Below are 21,237 nucleotides of genomic sequence, written 5' to 3'. Positions count from 1 at the left end.
GTCTCCAGCCTTTACCAGTGGCACGACACTATACTGATGTACGCCCATGATGGTTGCCAGCTTATGCGCACATTTGTCAAATTATGATTATGAACACAAGTACAGTTGGCAAAACAATACACAAACCCTTTCGATAGGGCCTGGTATGAATCATCACTGTGAACTTCTACTCATATGATGTGTTAGAATGGGTGACCAACAGCAAAACCATTGCCTACTATGGTAACCTGTGAGAATACATGTAACTAAATTGCTTTCTACAGCCTGTAACATATAGCAGTCTGCTCTTAGACATTTATTGGCTTTACCATATGCTTTCCACACTAAATAAGTCAGACCTACTGCCTTTGAAGTCATTTTTCATAATAAACAGGCCAGACCTGTGGCATCTGGCATATAATTTCCCAGAAGTCCAATCAAGTCTTTAGCTGTTGCCATTGGCTTCTCACTATAACCAACTAAGGCCTACTTTACTGAGGGTAAGCTTTTCTACAAGACAATCATGAGACATACAGTCGTAAAACTGCAAATGTATACAACATAACAGATTGCAAAGCAAATTTCTATCTCTCATAACAGAGCTTAGCAAGGATTCTCACAAATCAATTCTTCTATACTAAGTGTTTGCCAGAGAGGGTAACCAACATCAAAACTCTTGTCTAGTTAAGGGAATCTTTGGGATTCCATGTAACACAAAAAACTATCTGTAGTTTGGAATTCAGAGCACTAACAATCTGCTCATATATATGTCTTTTGACATATGCCTTTCACAATCAATATGTCAGACCAACTGCCTTTTTTCTAACTTTTCATCACAAACAATCCGTCATATAGCCTTTATCATTGGTGTGTCACAATAACCAACCCAAGCCCATTGTGCTGAGTGCAAGCTTTCCACAAGGCAACTAACCAGTATACAGTCATAAAAGTACAAACGTATACACAATTATAGTAGGCAACACAAAATACTATCTCTCCTAAAACAGCGTAACACTGGCTACTGTTGTGCATATTTCTATCCCCACAGTTTGTTCAAGTGGATCACCAACACCAAAACATTTGTGTACCACGGCAATAGGTGAAATTCAATGTAATAAAATACCTACCTACAGGCTTTAATACACTGTAATAACAATCCATACTTACAAGTTTATTGCCTTTAACACATGTTTTTCACAAAGACTAGGTCAGGCCTAGTGGCATCGTAATAATGTTAATACTAAACTGACCAAACCTATGAAACCTAGCATAACTTTTTTCAGTGGTCTTTACCCTTTAACATTGGCTTTACACTTCACACAACACTAGGCTATTCAAAGGCCCATAAACTGGCAAATATCATTCAAACAGGTATAAAACTACAAATATGTAGAAAATACAGCTTGCAAAACAATATAATACCCCTCTCAATAGAGCCTAAAATGGATCATCACAGTGAAAACCCATAGGGTTTGTCAAAGTAGGAGGCCAATGCCAAAACTCTTGCGTACTGTGGTAATTCGGTAACATGTAACAAAATATTGGACTATGGCCTGTAACACAATGCGATAACAGCTGTCTGTTAAAGGTTTGCAAGCTTCAACTTATGCTTTTCACAATTAACAGATCACGTGCCTTTATCATAATGTTTCATAAATAAATGGACTAGGCCTAATGGATCTGACATAATGTTTCCAGTGCACCAAAAAGGCATGTATAGCTTGTTGATCACACACAAGGGGTATATAGAGTGCACAACTGCAACAGAGGAAATTTCCCCAATTTGGAAAAACTGCCCTCACTCACATACCGAAGTATGTGACATGCTTCATCATAGGGCCTGCTACAAACGCCCTGGTGTAGCCACATCCAGGGCGCAGCATTAGGGAGGGGGGGGAAATGATAAATTCCACGTTACAAGACGAACAACACAGTCAGTCAATACGTACAACGAATAACATACATGAGTGATAGAACGTGCAAGTAAACACCTCGTGGATCTGAGGTTGTTACCTTAACCTACAGTTTTAAGCATAAACATTTCCTCAAAGCAACCATTAGACACCCAGTCATAAAATTAGAAAGATATAAAAAAAATAGTTGGCTAAGCAAAATGGTGCCTCTCCAAGATGGCCTACCATGGATTCTGGCAGAGCAAACCTTTTATATCCATGGTTTGTTACACTAGGTGACCAACACCAAAACCATTACCTTATTAAGTTAATCTGCGAGATTCCATGTAACGAAATACCTATCTGTAGACTTTAATGTATAATAATAATTTACCCTTAAATGCCTATTGACTTTAACATATGCTTTTCACAATAAATATGTCAAGCCTAGTGCCTTTATCATAAAAGTTCAAATAAACAGATCAGGCCAGTAGCCAAGATCATTGATTTGCCACCATAACCAGCTCAGCCCTGCTGTATAGAGTATAAACCTTGAGAAACGCCAAAAAATGCAATACAAGCAGTCTTTAGTGAAAGCACAGAAATTCAGCCCAATAAGATCATGTAAGGAAGGGAACCAATATGCAAGTGGGGCCTAAGGCCCTCTCTCAGTAGGATGGTAAAAGCTCTTTCTTGTGTTACAGTGCTGTGTGTGTGAGATCTTGAAAGTTCAGGCAACCCAACTCTTGCTGGCCCAGGCACAACTGCCTGGAGAGCAGGTACTTTTTTGTGGAAGTACACAGCTTCTGCACCATAGAAACATGTACTCCTGTTATCAACATGTGGGTGGAGCCAAATGCCCTCTCCTTGTAGTACTTCTTAAAGGTGTTTTTAGGTTGATCGTGATAGAGCGCTTACAGCACTCTAAATTGTATGGGTACATTATACTCATGATTCAACGCAATCACATGTATTTTTATCGTTTGTAGTGTGTTATGTTTATCAAATGCATTTATTCAACATCCTAAGCATAGAAAAATAATGAGCACCTTTAAGTAGGATTTATATGTATTAGAGACAATATCATTCAGTATGCATAATGTGCAGGATGACATTATATGCATATCAATGTAACTATATGTTGTTTAAGTTGCCTGCATTGTAGGCCCAGAACTGCAGGTTGTTGTCGGTTTAAAATCCTTAGTTGCTAAAGAAAATAATTAAATGAATTCCTTTTGTGTGCCAGATCAGTATGTTATCACCCCACTGCAGGTGCAACAATTCATCCTCGTTATTCTTAGTTTAAGGAGATAACTGGAATGTCTTTGAAGAAACTGAAAGGCGAAAAGGGAGGATGCCTTCTGTGCCTGGCCTATCTGCACCTCAGGGCCACTGGAAGACTAGAAGAACTTAATTAAAGAGTCCATGGAAAGCTACTGGGGAATATTGCAAGTGAAACAATTTGTCATGTGATACATTTGAGGGGGGGGGGGGTGAATTTGGCCTTTTTGTATGATGCGCCAGGACAGAAAATTAGACATCTACATTTTCGGAGGAGAAGGAGCATCTTAAGAGCGAGCTCCATAGCCTTAAGCCATTTTGACCCATTTGACGTGAGTGCTTCTTAGGAAGTCTACACGTGCTGACACCATTGGGAAATGATATAGGGGAAATAGCAAGGAACCTCAATGAAAGTAGTGTAGGGAAAGATAACTTCTGCTTTCCTTGCTAATGAAAAAGGATTTAGATTCCGCCTCAATTCTGTGTTGCATTTTGATTTTGGAGTTCGTTACATTATGCACTCTGTGCCAAATTAATTATATTCGTAGGTTCAGCTCTGTATTGATTTTTATGCACCTACATTCGCTGATTCGCAGATGTGTTTTATTCCAATTTTTTTTGGCCTTATAATAAAATCCATAAATTGGAATTCGGAGTCAGTGGTCTTTGAAACATGACTTAATTCTAAGTATAATTTTAAGTGTTTACTCCCCTCATCCACTTTCAGCAGGTCAATAAAAGACCACCAGTACTAACTTTGGAAGGGAAGGCAAAGACTACATTTGGCGTAATCTATCGCATAATGTCTGGCGACAGCTGACCTGTGTATCTATACCTACAGCTGTTGAAATTTAGCAAAAGTTGGGTTTTTTTTTACTTTTGAAATATACAAACAGCAAATACAGGAAGAAAGCACATAAAACATATTTTAGAGATTTCTAAACTATTGATAAAATAATTTTAAAGAAAACAGCGAAAGACTTCAATGTTTAAAAAACAATACCGAGATGTTACACGTGTTCCCTTATTCAAAAGCCAGTTGACACTTTTAAAATCTAAAACCACGAACAACTGGCTGTTATTTTTCGCTGAGAAAGTTGGCAAACTTACCTGCCTGTAACCGCCAGTCACGCCCTTTAAAAACAGCAGCTACCTTTGGCACAAACCCAGCAGTTGTATCTTTTAAACTGTGTTTGAAGCCCCTTGTCTTGAAAGATGGATCTAAGAGGACCCATTGTACTAATGCGGTCATGTGCTGCTCTGTGACTCAGCCACTGAGTTAGTTGTAATCGCCTGGGAAACAGGACGCCGCCGTGCTCGATGGGACCGGACGCCTATAAAGCGCGATGGCTCTGCAAACACCAGGCTGCAGCGTTCAGAGCTGGGCTGTGGAGCACAGAAGGAAATCAGTGACAGGCTCAAAGCATCCATTCCTGCAGAAATAGTCATTTTTTTCTTGTAGTTAAGGCACACGTGAGAACATGATTTGAGATTTAAAGTGCCGTCAGAGCTCACTGGAAAAAAAAAACTAGGATAGCTTTGCAGAAAAGCACCTCAGCTGTGAAGCATTATTGAAAACCTCTTGTGCTAACTAGCAGCGTGTGGGAGTTGTCCCTCCACCCCTCCTACGGCAGACACAAGCATGGAAACGGAGGAAGAGCAGGCGACAGAGTCCTTTTCAGAAGATAAACGGGTGCTCTTCATAGAAAGAAGACTGCAGCTGGTACTAAATCTCAAAACAGACAAGTGGATTAAATACATTGAAAATGAGCACAATAAGAAAACTCTGGCAGACTTTTTAGAAAAAGATGGCCCGCCGTTCCTGTTTTTCACATCCACTTCTTCAGGAGTGTTGACTGCCGTGCAGGAGGTAAGTGCTCACGTTTTTGTTTGCAGCCCATGGTATACCTCTTTTGAACGGAGTAACACTGTGGTCTTCTCTATAGAAAGTGCATCCATCGATTGCTGCACATTGACAGCCTGTTCCAGAATACATTTACACTGATATGTCTTACCTTTTCTTGACCCCAGCACCCAATCATAATCGTACTGTTTGTGTGCCCTGAAACAGAACTCTAGCAACCCCTACTTAAAATACAGATTTTGCTTCGTTAGTGATATTAAATGGACCAAAACACCGTTTCTTGTTTTACAGTTAGAATGTATGCGACAGGTTGGGACTGGGACAGAAAATAGGCCTGCCCCCTCCCCCCCCCCCCTCCCCAGTAACAAATCAGATAACCAAACAAGTGGGCCACATTTTCAAATTGGGGCAGCTGTATGACTGTTTGCTAGGTATGGGATGCTGCATGCATTTGTGCTTACTGTAGGCAATGTGTGTAGTAATATCAGGTAAATCAACCGTGGACACCGGCCCACCAGACCATAAATCAGGCCTACATACTGACCTCCTCACTGATGAGCTAAGAAATGGAAGCTGAAATCCAAGTCCTAGAATTCAGCGTAATTTAGATTTAAAAACAAAACGGTTTGCCAGAAGGTGGCACACGAAATGTGGACTCCCAGAAATAACGGATACTTTAGAGCCAATGTTAGTTCCATTAAGTGATTGTTTCGTAGCTATGTGTGTGCTGTTTTACAATTAATTCATCGAATTAATCTGACTTAAAGAGCTACAACAGCAGGCAGTCTGCGATGATGTTTGTTGCATAGCCCGTATCCTAGATCGCTAAATGACTGTCTCCTGAAACAGCCGTGGATTTTCCATTGAACAACCTATTGCATTCTGGGAGTTGTAGGCTCGGTTAATTTCAACTGAATAGCATGTACAAACACATCTGAAAACTATTTTATTTAAAGAAACGTCTAACTGGAACTTGTCCCGTGGGCGTGGCTTGGCTGGGGAAGATGGCGGACGTGTGAGCAGAGAGCTCAGCATCAGCCGATCACTTCTCCTCTACAATCATACAGCTTGGGCCGTTTTGAGACTCTCTACTGCCAGCTGGGTGGTTGTTGTGCTGCGGAGAGGAGTCGGACCGACTTTGGTGGTTGCCGGAGGCGTGCTCTTAGAGCTGCGAAGTCCGGTAAGTCCTGAGAAGCGGAGGCTACACAGCTGGACGACTGTGGCGTCTAAAGCACTCCGAGAAGGCCCACAATTTGGCTGATGCTGTCCCCAAGGTCTTTGGGAAAACGCGGCATGGACGCACCCTACTTGAGAACTGCCGGCAACACTGGGGGCATAGACGGTTTAAACACGATTGTTGGCAGAAGGCGAGCAGAGTGGAATGGTGCCATTGCCGCAGGTATGTCACTGGGGTAGCGGTGGAGCCACTCCGGAAGGTGCAGCGAGACAGACTTGATTGGGTTTATTACCAAGGATCGGGGGACCGCTAGAATGAATGAGCAGCACCTGAGACTCCGGAGCGGTGTGCGATTTATGGATTTGATGACGGACAAGGGGAAAGTGCTTAGTGCGGTCCTGTGCCGAGCAGCGTCCTCGCCATTTTAGACTGGGGCCCGCAGGGGTCCATGCTGTGCCTGCCCGGGCTCCTGGAGGAGGTGGCACTCAGCAAAAGACAGCTTTGAGTCACATGCCTTAAGCCAGCAGAGGTAGGCTGAGAAGCTGATAACGGTCAGATGGGACGCCAGGACTTGGGCCGTAGTCAGCTGCCTGGGATTGATTCACACTTTGGGTGTTGTCAACGTGTAGGGCGGTGATTAAACTGAATGGTGCATATATCCATAGCACGGGACAGCTGAAGGCTGAGTTCCCTTTTTCTCGTGTGAGCACCTGCATTGTTGACGGAAGGCACTTCCGATGGAGCTCAGAAGCAGGCCTGCTGGTTGTAGGGACGAAGGAACAGAGAGGCACTGGCCTTGATCAGTGGCCTGATACCTAAGAGCAGAGGGGGACTGCCCAATGAGCATTGTGCTGGGATTTGAAATAAATGTGGCATGGGCAGAGTTGCCCCTCTGCGGACTGATGCGCCACCATGGGTAAAACCAGGGCTAAGACACCCGGGGTTCTGCCGGATCCTGAAGATAGTGTGAACGAGCAATCGCAGACGAGGCCAGAGGACCCAGTACAGCAGCAACTAAAACAAATCTTTGGCACAGTCGCTGAAACCAAAGCAACCCTTCATCAGGACAGCAGCACGGTGGCTGTTGGCTTGGGACTGCTGCGCGAGGAGTACAAGAAACTATCAGAGAGGGTTAAGGACACTTAGGCAAGTATTGCAGGATTGAGGCCAGCGCAAAAGGTCATGGAACAGCAGATGGGAACCTTCGCGGACAGGGTGAGCATATTGGAGAGCAGAGCCGAAGATGCGGAGGGGCGCAATTGGAGGAACAATGTCAGAGTGTTGGGACTGCCAGAGGGAACAGAAGGCAGTGACATGGTGACCTACCTAGAGAACTGGTTCAAGACCATAGTGGCTCCCTAGGGTCTGTCCACCTTCTATGCTCTGGAGTGGGCCCATAGGGTTCCTGCTAGGCCGTTGGCCCCAGGAAGGCCCCCAAGACCGGTGGTGGCCCGCCTGCTTCACTTTTGAGACAGAGACTTACTACTGTAGAGAGCAAGAGCTGAGGGTCCCTTTACTGTGGACAACGGTAGAGTCACCCTGTTCCCGGATTGTACACTGGAGGTTCAGAGGAGGTGGGCCTCCTATGTAGAGGTTAAGAAGGCGCTGAGGGATGAGGGCCTCCAATACTCCCTGATGTTTCCGGCCCGACTGTGCATTGCTCTCAAGGGAACCACTCACTACTTTGACTCTCCCACAGACGCATGGGACTGGCTGGAAGTTTACAAGGGCAGGCATGCCGAGCGGTGGGAACCGGGAGGAGACTAGGCCGAAGACCACGAATCCTGGGACATGCCTGAACTGCAGATCACGGAGGAGGACCAAGAGGAAACCATCCTCATCTCAAGCTATGAAGGAACGAGCTGAGGCCCTACAGGCTGTGGTGACACTGTCACGGAACCGGAGTCCTACTCTAACAGACAAGAGGCTGGGTCTCCCAAAGAATCGGCTGACAATGACTCGGACACGTCTCAAAGTGGCAGTGTGAAGATGCCTGTGGTAACCTCTCAAAGTGTAGACGATATTGCATAAACAGTAATGGTAAGCTAGAATGACTATGGTGTTCTGAGAGACAATGGACTCACAGCGATTTATAAGGACCCTGAGCTAGCTTTGTTTATGTACGGCTGATGCACTGTGACCTAGGTACACAACCCAAGACAGCTGCTCTCTCTTGTACCTCTGTTCTTGTCAGAGGTTTCTCTATAGTTTAACATAGTTTGGATGGGAGCTCCTTTGATAGTAACTGTCCTTGGAAGGGGGAGTTGGGGGTTTATGGATGTTGCCCTGGGGCTTCGACGTGTCACTTTAAGAAGTCAACTGGGGAACTGTAAACCGCTCTATCATGGGTTCGCTGCTTGAATTGAAATGTATAACATCGAATGTAGCGGTAGGCAGAATTTGCGTAATCGCGTTACGCAAATCTCTGCAAAACTGTAAAAAATCTCCACGAACACGCAGAAATTTAGCAAACACGCGGAATTGCTTGTTCGCGATGCTATTTTACTGTTAGCAATCGCTGTTTGCGTGCTTGGAGGGAAATATCTTGCGAACACGCATTTCAGAATGCGAACAAGCAAAAATGTACGCTAAGTCGCGGATTGCAGAATTTTGGGCAATTTCGCGTTCTCCGCGGAACGCGAAATTACCCAAATTCTGCAAATTCCGTGAGCGGAACGGAATTTACCGCCCAGGCCTGATCGGATGTCAGGGGCATGCATACTATGGTGCGCCGCCACAAGTTACTTGCTTACTTAGTGCGCAGGGGGATTAAAATCGCCTTCCTCCAGGAGACTCACATCACATGCCATGAGGGTCTCGCCCTGCAGCATAGGTGGAGGGGTCAGATCTTCTACACAGCTTATTTTGCCTTGGCGCGGGGTGTATTGATATGGGTTAGGTCGTGGGTGCCTTTCCACCCTGTGCAACGGCTAACGGACCCAGAGGGGAGGTATGTGATGGTTGCCGGTCGGCTTATGTTAGGGATGTTGTGCTGGGCAGTATATATGCACCCAACACAGACCAACCAGCTTTTTTTGCTCCGTTGTCCGGGAAACTTATGAAATTTCTGACTGGCTCACTGATTATGGGCAGGGACTTTAATTCTATCACTGATATTTCCCTGGATAGGTCACACCCACCTCTCCCCGGTGCCCCTATTCATAAGATCTCTCAGACCAGAAGGGATTGGCAGCTCTGGTGGGGGCTTGTCAACACGTGGCGGGCGTATCATCTGGGAGAGTGTGATAATTCCTTCTTCTCAGCGCTGCACGAGCTCCATGTTCGGCTAAACGTGATACTGTGCTCCCCAGACCTACACGCTGCAGTCAAACATAGTGAATAGCTCACCAGGATACTTTGAGCCCATAACCCAGTGCACCTATGAATACAGTGGTCCCAGGCGCGCTCCACGATCCCAACTTGGTTATTAAACCCAGAGCTCCTAGAAGATCAGGTCTTTCGGGAGGTAGTGGGGGCTGGTATTACCCAATATTTCCTTGAGAACACGGGCACGCTATCCTCGTCCACTGTGCAGTGGGATGCTTTTTAGGTAGTGGTGAGGGTTCACTGCATTTCCAACATGTTGGGGGTGCGTAAGACACTTCTGAAAGATGTAGAGACTGCGGAACAGCGCTTACGCAAGCTGGAACGTGACCGATCCAAGCAACCTCATAGACAGCAGTACTTGCTAGAGGCAAGGAAAGAGGTCGCCCTTCTGGTTGAGAGACTGCGCTATCTTGATCATAAAAAATATATAGTGCGCGCTCATGCCGAGTGTGATAAATCTGGTGCTTTGTTGGCTTGGCTAGCTGACCCCGCCAGAAGGGGGATGGTCATCTTAGAATTGTGTAGCCCAACAGGGGGAATTTGCTATACACAGCAGGGGATTAATTAATCAATTCCACGCCTATTACAGGGATCTCTATCAGAGCAAGGTGACGTTGAATGAGGATGTTCTTGGAGAGTTTCTAGCTGAAGCTGACCTTCCGAAGCTTGATAGGATGCAGGCAGAGTTACTAGGCTAAGATATCACAATAGGAGAATTTAGGGGGGCGATTAAACATATGATGAGGAAAAAGACCCCTGGGGTAGATGGCCTGCCGAACATGTTTTATCTGACCTACATTGACCTTTTAGCCCCAAAAATAGTGGCTCTTTATAGTGAGGCAAAGCATGATGGACAACTGCCTCTCACTACTCGCGAAGCTATTATTATTCCATTGCTGAAGCCAGGGAAATCACCCTCTGATACGACCGCTTATCGCCCGCTGTCCATGCTTACTACTGATTATAAGATTTTAAGTTGGATCCTGGCGCCCCAACTGCTCCCACATATGGTCCACTTCGTACACAGGGATCAGGCAGAGTTCATCCCGACACGAAACACCGCTGTCAATGTGCGGCGCCTGCTTCGTATATTGGAAGCTGATACCTATCTGAAGGCATCCGCTGCTATTTTTTCGGTCGATATAGAAAAAGCATTCGACCGCCTAGAATGGCCCTACTTATTTCAGGTCATGCACAGTTTTGGTTTGGGCGATACTTTTGTGGCCTGGATGGCTTGTTATACAGGTATTCCACCGCTCTGTTTAAAACGGGTGGATTGATCTCGAATGCTTGGGGAGTGAGCCGCGGGACACGGCAGGGATGCCATCTCTCCCCTTCATTATTTGCCCTGGCCATTGAGCCTCTAGCGCTCCAGGACCAGACGGGATGGCGGTATTCGGGTCTTTGTGCGGGTGGCCTCACTCACTACATTGTGCTATATGCCGATGACCTCCTCATGTTCCTAGCAGATACGAATGATGCCCTCGTCAGAGCGAAGCGCTTACTCTGGGACCTTGAGGTGGTTGCAGGACTCCAGGTGAATTGGACGAAATCATGTCTGTTCCCCACTTCCCCATTGGATGGGGGCCCTTTAATTACTGATGACGTGCAGTGGGAGTACTGTTGCTTGACGTAGTGGGAACTCATATTTATCATACAAAGGCTGACCTGTTGGAGGGTAATGTGGGAAGAGCAATCCGGGGCCTTAAAGGTAGACTGGAATTTTGGGGAACCTTACCGCTTTTGGTGGCCGGCCAAGTGGCCCTTCTTAAAATATCAGCCCTCCCTAGGCTCCTGAATTATTTGCAAACCTTCCAAATCTGGATCCCAGTGTCTATTTTTAAACGGCTTCAAATGATGACCACAGGTTTTCATTGGGCTTTTGGCAGGTGACGGGTGGCCCTGAAGACTCTCATGCGACTGAGGGCTGATGGGGGTTTGGCAGTTCTTGACTTTGTGGTATATTATTTGGTGGCCCAATTGCAGTGGCTTACCCAAGCAGTAGCACTGGAATTTCGAGGACCGGACGAGCGGGAGGATGGGTAGGTACCTGGGCAGATATTATCTCGCATTGTTTTACAGCTGCAGTTGCGGCTCAAGGCACTCACTAATGAGCTACAGACGTTTCGGCCTTGTTGGAACAAGAGCCAGTGGAGAGAGCAGATGGCACATCCCAATGCACCTAAGATCTCTTTGGCCATGTGCACGGCTCTACCACAGTGGGGAAACTGGGCTGCGCTGACTGACTGGGGGAGAGGGCTCTGTCTTCATTAGGGGACCTATATGGGTATAACACCCTGCTGCCCTTCGATGCACTGCAAGACAAGTACGGCCTGCCTCATGGGGACTTTCTGCTCCATTCGTCCTTGTATCAGCTATCCAAAAGCACTAGAGAGAAGGGCTATCTGAACCGCAGACCTCCATGGTTTGTCAGTACATAGTACTTGCGGCAGGAACCTTTAAGGCCGTTACCTGTCTATATAGGTGAATGACGCGTGAGGCGCTGACTCCATTGCTGGTGCTGAGGCAGAAGTCCGAAGAGGACTTAGGCGGCGAGACCCCCGAGAAGGAGTGGGCCGAGCTGGTTGAACGGGCGTGGAAAAGCACTAGAAATGCCCGTTTCCAGATGGTGCATTTTTTAATATTGCATAGGGCGTATCTGACCCCGGCAAAGATTAACAAATACTTTGATACGAACACAGCGATATGCCCACAATGCAACACGGAGGGTGCAGATTTCCGCCACATGATTTGGGTCTGCCCCCAGCTTGGGGCGTATTGGGAGGAGGTGGTTGTGCTGTTATGCGACATCACTGAGAGAGAGATAGAGCCTGCAATAGACCCTTGCTTGCTGCACTTGTTTCTCCACACCTCCAAGAACAAGATCACCAGCAAGTTTTTGGATTTGAGCCTTCTTCTGGCCAGAAGAGACAATACGGCACATTGGAAATCCAAGCGGGGTCCAAGTGTTCAGAGGTGGTAAACTGATTTTATTAAATGGGCGGAATGCAAGGGCACTATTAGATTACAACTTGCCAGTCTCGCGCGCAACGAAAATGCTTTGGAAACTGCGAGGGCTTGGGAAGCATTGGTGGTGTTATTGAAAGCTCCAGAGGCTGATTTAGATGTGGACTCTACGACTGGCGATCCGGATGTTTTGCCCTGCTGAATGTATGGAGCTTCATACACGCCGGTGGGACTCGGCAAGGAGGGCTAGACATTAAATAGCCATTCTGGGGACACATGATCATTTGACACGTGGCCCATTACATTGATGGTTGCAGGTATGCGGTGACTTGGCAACCATCAGGTCTTGGGAACATCTGAAAGTGAAGATTGACACTATTTGAACACCTACTAGTCCTGATGAAGTTGCGAGAGAATCAGCAACAAAACATGTTGGCAATGTAGTAATAAATATGGTATATTGGTAACCATTTTTAATCGGGAGGGCTTGCAGCTTTGAATAAAATTGGATGGCCAGCAAGCTTGACCGGGTTTTAAAAGTGAGAACCACCTGCATTTGCTCTCACTGGGGTTCGTTGAGCACACCTTTTTTTGGATAGCAAGCACAGTGGTTTCTTAACTGCACATTTATTATTTGAACGTTGAACACATTTTTCTCTTTCTTTTTCACACACAAAGAGAGAGTGGCCAATGATGAGAAGTATGTAAACTGGAAGCTGAGTTGTGTATACAGAAAGCCTTCTGATACATCCCCTGTTAAGGCACACCAGTGGCGTTCACGTTAAATGATTCGCAATATAGCTGGTTGATGAGTTCAAAATTTTCAAGATTTTAATAACAATTCTTCATACTGATATTCACAACATATCAGTAACGATACAGATTCATTGGGTTGATGCATAAGTTGGTCCCCAATGCATTTCGGGCATGAATGCCCTTGATCACGGAGTTCTGAAGAGGAAGAAAATATGTAAACTGGCAATTACCAGCCAGTAACTCCCTCGGGTCTCGCTACCGTGAGGTATTCTCCTTTTGTTCACTATATATTTTTAATAGCGAGGTTAGACCTGTTTTTGACTGTTTTTTAAGTAGAAAGTGATGCACCGTGACCAATCAGAGTAGTGTTAATTAACACACTTGGGGGATTGAGAGAAGTATTATAAATTCTGGTTTGTGTCGTTTAGGATAAGTGTACTTAAGGTGAGGCCATTTGTTGTTGATATAGCCGTATGTGTGTCTCATGCTCTCATCCCTTGTCTCCCTGCCTATATCTGTACAGGGAAACATGTGCCCATTGCATTTACGCCATTTACCTCCTGCTTCATGCTGCCTTCGTAGATCTATCTCTCTTTGCCTGACTGAACATTGAGGGGGATATGTACAAGGAAGTGGCGGAGAACGGCATTAGCCTCCTTGGCTTAACGTCACGCTCCACCACTTTTGAAACTCAAGGCTGCACCATATTTACAAGAATGTGGGGCAGCCTTGCATTTCCCCCTGCGATGGTGCTATGTTTAGCAACTTAGCGCCAATGCAGGCATTGGTGCAAGGGTGTCTTCGTGCAGGGGAGGATTGTTTATGTGTACGAGGGGTCCCTTAGTGCACATAAACAATCCTAAAATGCAGTTTTTTCACTTTCATGTGTGCTGCTTCATGCAGCATAGATGAATGTGAAAAAATTGCATTTTTGTCAAGGTTTGTTTATGTACAGGAAGGATCACCTTCCAGTACATAAACAAACCATCTGTATTTGACCTCATAGTCACACATTTGAATTTCTGCAGGGATTCAGCCTTTCATCCTCCTGTGGATGATAATGCGTATCATTCAGGTGGGTACAATAATCCTCGTTAATCAGCACCTAGGTGCACCAGGCATTAATTGTGAGCTTTACAAATGCAGGTAATGTCATTAGCAGTTCTCAGGTGTGCTCTTCTTTGGTCGAAAAGCATGGAAAGGGGACAGACTGACAATGTCAGGTGGTAAACATTTAAAGAGACAAGCCGTCAGTTTCTTACTGATTACACTCTGCATCTCCAGACTATCAGCAACATGAGAGGAGGGAGAAGCCCCAAGAACCACATCATGCTTCTCCCAATCTTCCTTTCACAATGTCCCACTTGTTAAGGCATTGCTCTGCTTGTTCCTTTATGGTACTTTGGTACCACTACCATCATGCTACAAATTTGAAGGCTAAGATCGAGGTCTTTTGTCCCATGCAGGCCTCTGTCCTACTATTTGCTATTGTGCGCAGCAATCATCGCAGTCAGTTTCTACTCCATTTACTTTAAACGGTAGAAAGACATATTTGCCTTATCGGGCATATCCGTTTGCGCATCGAAGGATTAGCAATTCGTTCACAGCGCAAAGCTTGTGGCTGCCTGCTGCCATATTCAAAGCACTGCACTGCACATACTCTCTTTCTGAATCTGACCTGCTATGACTGTTCAACACAATTTCAAGTGCTACTTGTATTTCAATCCTAAGTCTTTGCAGTCTTGCAGAGGATGCATGAATTTATCATTTAGAATATTGATTGGCGCTCACCTGCTGATCGGGACAATCCGGTCCCGCCATGGAAATCTAGATAACTAGTGTACTCTATAATTTGCAAGGGTTTGGGAACTGAGAACATATCTGTTAGACCTGGACTTTTTGACAGGTTTATCCCCAAACGTTTTGCCTTTTGCCTCTTATTTTTGGGACCCTGGTTCTGTTGGCTATAGGATTCTGGGCACTTTACCACTACTGACCAGTGCTAAAGTGCATATGCTCTCTATATAAATTGTGACAATGATTGGTTATCCATTATTGGCATATTTGATTTACTGGTAAGTCCCTAGTAAAGGTTGCATTGTAACATTTTTACATGTGTAACTTGCAATAGGGACAAGATAGGAAAATTAAGTTTAAAATCTCCGAACTCAGAATTCATACTTTTGGTAAAGGTGTTTTTTAAATCCTGTGGTTGAAAATGCCACTTTTCAAAAGTGCCAATTTTCTGACTTTACCATTCTGTGTGCTTCTGGCTGTTTGTGTATTCAGCGTCTGGTGTGTGAGTGACAGGAGCTGAGATGTGCATTCACTCTAGACAGTCACTAGGGGGGTTGAGGTGTGCTTTGCCATGCCTGGGTGACTTATCACAGTGCTGAATAGATCGTGTCTGCACTTAGAGTGGTGGGAGGAGTTGTGTTAACACCTGAATAGGCTGTGTCTCCTTTTGTACAATGCTGTCTCTGCCCACTGTGGTCGTACAGCACCAGTGAGGACAGAACTGGTTTGGACTGGGTCCAGAGACACTTGCCACAAAAAAACAAAGACATTTTGGGGTATAAGTATTAGACCTAAAATCATAGGACTTTAGATTACTTGCCGGAACAAGAGGATCCTGCCAAGAAGGAGAGCTGTAAGGAGGAGTACTGCCACTTTGCTGTGTACGGTTTCCTGCAGTTGCTGCTTCTGTCTGTGGTGGAGGAAAAGGACTGACTCTTTTGGCCCTGCTGTGGCACCCTGCTTGTGAGGGAATCACCAAGGGCCTGTGTGTGCTGGCCTCCTGTTGTGGAAGACTCTGGGACATCAAAGTCTTCCTTCTTTGTGCTTAGGCTTTAATTGGGAAGGTTCTAGTGCCTGCAATGTGTTGTACGAACTACCTGTGCTCATACCTCTTTCTGCCAAGTCTGCATGTTTTTCACTTTGTTTAGCACAATTAGAGAGAGTCCTGGTGCATGTACGCTGAGTCTGTGGTCAGATAGCCATGTGTCAGTTTTCCTGCTGCCCCTTTCACCGTGCCTAAGTAGCAGAAGCGGCCCAAAAGAAGGGTGCTGTTGCCTGGTGGAAAGTCCCAAATCTGGGAACCCCTAAGAGCTTCCTGGAAGCCTGCTTCCCCCCTCCATCTCCCTGCCAGCTGAGTCAGCGATAGGAAGGGTGGGGCCAGAGAAGAGCTGCCAGGCGCGATCAGGTCAGGTTGAACTGCATCCAGGCAGGGGACCCTGGGGGCCTGACACACTATCAAGAGTACCCCATATAGATTGGTTATTTGAGGTCTTGGAGAAAGGGGGAAAACAATGATAAGAAATCAATACAAAACCAAACCTCCCACTACACCTATATCACTTTTATAGCGACTAACAATAGCTCTATGGGGCTATCCACAATGCATACATAGCAAGCATACACTATGTATTATTATTATTATTATTATTATTATTATTGTATTTTATTTATTTTGTTTCTAAGACATTATTTCATCATTCATATCAAAAGAGAGTAAAAACATTCACTATCTCTATAATTCTTTCCACATTTCTTTTATGACTGAGCGACTATTTTCATTTTTTTCAACAATTCAGCAGAGACATTGCTTTTTTAACATGTACAATGCTATCTGAGTTGTACATGTGTGTATATGTATATATATATATATATATATATATATATATACAACTCACATCCACCATCTGCCGCTCCGCTTTACCCCGGGTGCCTCCTTAACGCACGGTGGAGTGCGTAACATATCTCCAACCCACAGCTCAATCCGCAAACTGTTCCACAAATAAGGACACTCCAGCCAGATTTCTCAGTCTCTGCGCTTGATTTATTTCAGCGCGAACACTCAGTCAACAAACAAACGCGTTTCGGCGTTGCCGCCTTCGTCAGTGCTGGCTGACAGAGACATTTTTTTCATTTAAATAAAGTTTTCAATCAACACATCACATGTTAAAAATAAACATAAAAGAGGTACATAAGTTCATTCACTTTTGGCAGCCATCTTAGAGTGTTTCAAATCGGCATTTACACCCTCTTATTTAACTTTTGGCTTTACTTCATTGCATAGGTTTTAAACTCTTTGGGTTTTAGCAATTCAGATCTAGGTCGTTTGTTCACTTTATTAAGAGCTTGTTTAAGTAATCCCTCTTTGTATCCACGGACCCTGAAACGATCTAAGCAGAGTTTTGCAGATTCCTGAAATTCCCTTTCTGTTGTGTTATTTCTTTCTAGCCTTAAAAGTTCCCCATAGGGGATACTTTTAATTAATTTCTTCGGATGATTACTGGTGGCGTGTAATGTACAATTAACGGCCGTGGTTTTCCGAAATAATTTGGTATGTAACTGTCCTCCTTCCACATATACAGTGAGATCTAGGTAGTTAACACTTGATTCACTAATTTCACCACTGAATTTAAGATTTACATTGTTATCATTCAGTACACCAACATACATAGTCGCTTCTGCAATTGACCCTTCAAAGATAATAAAAAGATTGTCAATATAACGATGCCACGCTTTGATCTTATGATTCCATATTACATTGCTGTTATTCCAGGCTATCTGTTCCTCCCACCAGCCAACGCAAAGATTAGCGTAGTTGGGGGAGGAACAGGAACCCATAGCCACACCTGACATTTTATATATATGTTATATAGACAAATGTCAGGTGTGGGTATGGGTTCCTGTTCCTCCCCCATTTAGGCCCAGATCTCTGTACTGGGGTGAATGTAGGACATTGTTCTGCATTCTGTCCATCAACTGTTGTTTTGCATTTGTCACCCTGAGTGGGATATGTATGCTCAGATGTGAGTCCCATGCTCTCCACACCACTGGAGTCAAGCTATCCTGGCTGAAGACGGCTGATAGCCAGAAACTGGTCCTAGGATGCTTGATTCCGGTCCAGTAAAGACATGGCTTGGCAGTTCGGGCTGGACTGTTCCCATGAGGCACAGGGTCAAGGCTGATTTGCATATGGCCATGTCTGAACTGGGGTGGTGTGGAGTGCAAAAAAACGATGCATATAGGCCCAGATCTCTGTACTGGGGTGAATGTATGACACTGTTCTGCATTCTGTCCATCAACTGTTGTTTTTGGAGAGGAGAGAAGCAGCCTTCCCCGTGGCAACGTGCAGCCATGCCCCCAGAAGCTGCTGGTTCTTCGCTGCCCCAGCCACACGGGACAGGTGTATCTCCGGTGAAAGAAGACAAGTCTTGTGAAGCTGTGCTTGGTCCACTGTGCCGGAAGGGAGCCGCTTTGGGCCTTGGAGGTCCATCAAGAAGAGGGTGTTGCTCCTTCTACATACAGCTTCTGAGAGGGTAGGATCAGTCAACCGTGTCCTACGTTTTGCAGCCTCCCTCCCCACGGCACCCGGACAGACTGCCTATAGGAGGAGGGCTCTGGCCGTGTTATAAGTAAGGGGTTGAAAGCAAGGCTCCACGTGGAAACTCGTGTCGAGACGGGAAGGGGCATGCCAGCTGTACTACACATTTCCAACAGCGGCCGTGTTGGTGCCCAACCCTGTACCTTGCAGCACACACATGCTGGGGGCATTTTCTTTGTATCTCTACCACATTGTTGAGTTCAGCAGCTACCGACCTGTCTGTGGTGCTGCCATTGCCCAGGCGAAGGGGACTAAGGGTAGTCTCCCCGCCAACGGTGGGAAGGTGTTTTTCCTCCCAGACCAAACTACTCCATCTGATGTCCAGATGTACTGGGGTATCCCTGGATGGTCCATATGCACTGTAATGTCCTGCATATTGTTTCACCATGCATTTATGACATTTAAACCTACTCTGATTTGCTTTATTGCCCTAAGTGTGATGCCTGTTGCATGAATGGTTCGTTTACTTTGGTGGCTCTCACAGTAAGGATGGGCATAATGTTTTTAAGGGATTTATGACTAGTGCAACTTGCAAGCATTTTACTGCAGCTCACTTCATGTGAAATTATGACCATTGCCTTATGTGCTTCGGGTCTAAGCTGATGCAAAATGCTTTATGTGTTTTATGGTTTATGCACCCTTCTGACAAGTGCCCAGTGGCACAGTGTTTTATGTAATTGTGTTCTTATGACTTTATAGGCATCTTTATGACAAGTGCTTAGTGGCGGAGTGATTTATGTGGTGTGTTTTATGCATGAATACAAAAGATATTTTTGATATAACCTTGTGTGCAGTCTCTTTTGTGATGTGCCTTGTTTGTCACTAGTGTGTGTGTGTGTGTGTGTGTGTGTTGCACAAACGCTTTACACATCGCCTCTGGAATAAGCCTGACTGCTCTGACAAGCTACCAAGGGGGTGAGCAGGCGCTGTCTTGGGCGTGTAACTCACGTACCCTGACTAGAGTGGTGAGTTCTGCCTGGCTTAGGTGTATGCCCTAGCCAACCAGAAACCCCATTTCTAACCATATCATATTGAACAAATTTGAATCGCCAATTTCATATTTACTTGGGGAACCTTCTAGAAAATAAGTCACTCAGTTACACAGGTATTAGATGTGTAAAAGTGCCAGTTGTATTACAAATTAATAAGTGATATTGCAAGTTTAGTACATGTCAACATTTGTGTGAACTGCAGATGATGAGTCTGAATCCCGGTAATGCCATCTCAGACTTTCATCCTTCCACGGTAAATAGATTACAGATCTGTAAATAAGACTATAATGTCACTTTTTATTTACAGTGCTTAGAAACAGCAAAATAATATTATAAGCTATATTAAATGCAAGTTGTTGCTATACTGCACTTAGAATGCTTTGCGGAATAGTGTAACAATGTGAAAAACACCATGTAATGGCAGCAATGACCTCCAAAAGCAAGCTAATTTTGTAACCAGCCTCTTGGATCCTAGTAGTCATCTGTCCCATAACGTTAATTGGTGGAAGACCGCTTTAAAGCCAGTGTTTACAACCCTAGAATTCCACCCTTGCTCATCTGAGGAATAGTGTTGACATTCATATGTTCTCTAAATGACTCTCAACTCTAGAAATGTTCTCCTAACCGCATGGTCCTTTTCTGATCACTGTGTAATCCCTCATATCTGGCTCTTCAAAGGCACAAGTCCAGCCAATGAACCACCTTACCTTTGTATAGCACTTGCCTCAAGAATCACTATGTGTCCTACCTGGCAGCCCTATGCTAGCTGCAGGAGCAGCATATTTAAACCCTTTTGATTTGAACAATGCTACTGCTTGAATCACTTTCTATGTTGCCCCTTTACCAAAAAAAAGAACTCCGATGTTATCACAGGCAGTTAGAGCTGTATAAAAGTAATCAACTAATAAATAAAAACATGATGGGGATTCATCCCACACATGAGCCCAACTAATCCCTCTATAAACACAGTTAAGGACAAAAATATCCCTGTGGGGAAAGTACAGAATAGGAATTTAATTTCTACAGAAGGGAAGTCTAGATGTTTTCTTGGTATTCTGGCATCTCAGGAGCACAGTTCTCAGGGAAACTCAGCCCTTTGCTAAAACCGCTAAAAGTCACTTACAGATCTATATACTTTTTTAAGACATTCTGTAGGTATTAAGATCTGGTTCTTAACTTGGTAACTCAGTAAATCTAAATTGTTGTTTCTACTAAGTTCAAAAGATCAGGAGACAAATAAGAAGGGGAATGTGCTGTCAAGGAGCACACCAAACCACACTGTATTCCAGTTTTTAGAAAGTGTACTTTAAAAGGCACACCAGACCCTGGTTGCAAAAATGTCAAGGAGAGGTCGGGCAAGGAAGTGTCATATGTTCATCTCTGGAAAGGCTTTGGCTTTTTCTACTTTTTGTTATTTGGTAAACCCACTTTTGGCTTATGTGAGATTGCTGCACTGGCCAGCAATCCCGCTCTGAAAATTGTTCCAGCACTACTGGGAATGTTTCAGTATTTGATGTCCCTACAATAATCACAGATCACAATTACATAGACCAAAGCAAACTAGTAACACAACAAAAAAGTAACCATGCACGGTACAATCCCAAAACAAT

General features: G+C 44.8%; 1 protein-coding gene across 1 annotated transcript in view; it reads left to right on the top strand.

Moving 5' to 3' along the window:
* The first annotated feature begins 4,484 nt into the window (after positions 1-4,484).
* DNAH11 (dynein axonemal heavy chain 11) overlaps positions 4,485-21,237 on the top strand; it is a 3,435,931-nt gene continuing 3,419,178 nt past the window's right edge. The window contains exon 1 of the mRNA XM_086939827.1: positions 4,485-5,022. Within this exon, the coding sequence (XP_086795953.1) occupies positions 4,795-5,022 (228 nt within the window). The 5' untranslated portion in view covers positions 4,485-4,794. The remainder of the gene's footprint in view (positions 5,023-21,237) is intronic.

Source organism: Lissotriton vulgaris, chromosome 10 (genome assembly GCF_964263255.1).
Source record: "Lissotriton vulgaris chromosome 10, aLisVul1.2, whole genome shotgun sequence".
Classification (NCBI taxonomy): domain Eukaryota; kingdom Metazoa; phylum Chordata; class Amphibia; order Caudata; family Salamandridae; genus Lissotriton; species Lissotriton vulgaris.
The sequence above is the reverse complement of the archived record's forward strand: the minus strand, read 5'-3'. Positions and strand labels throughout refer to the sequence as shown.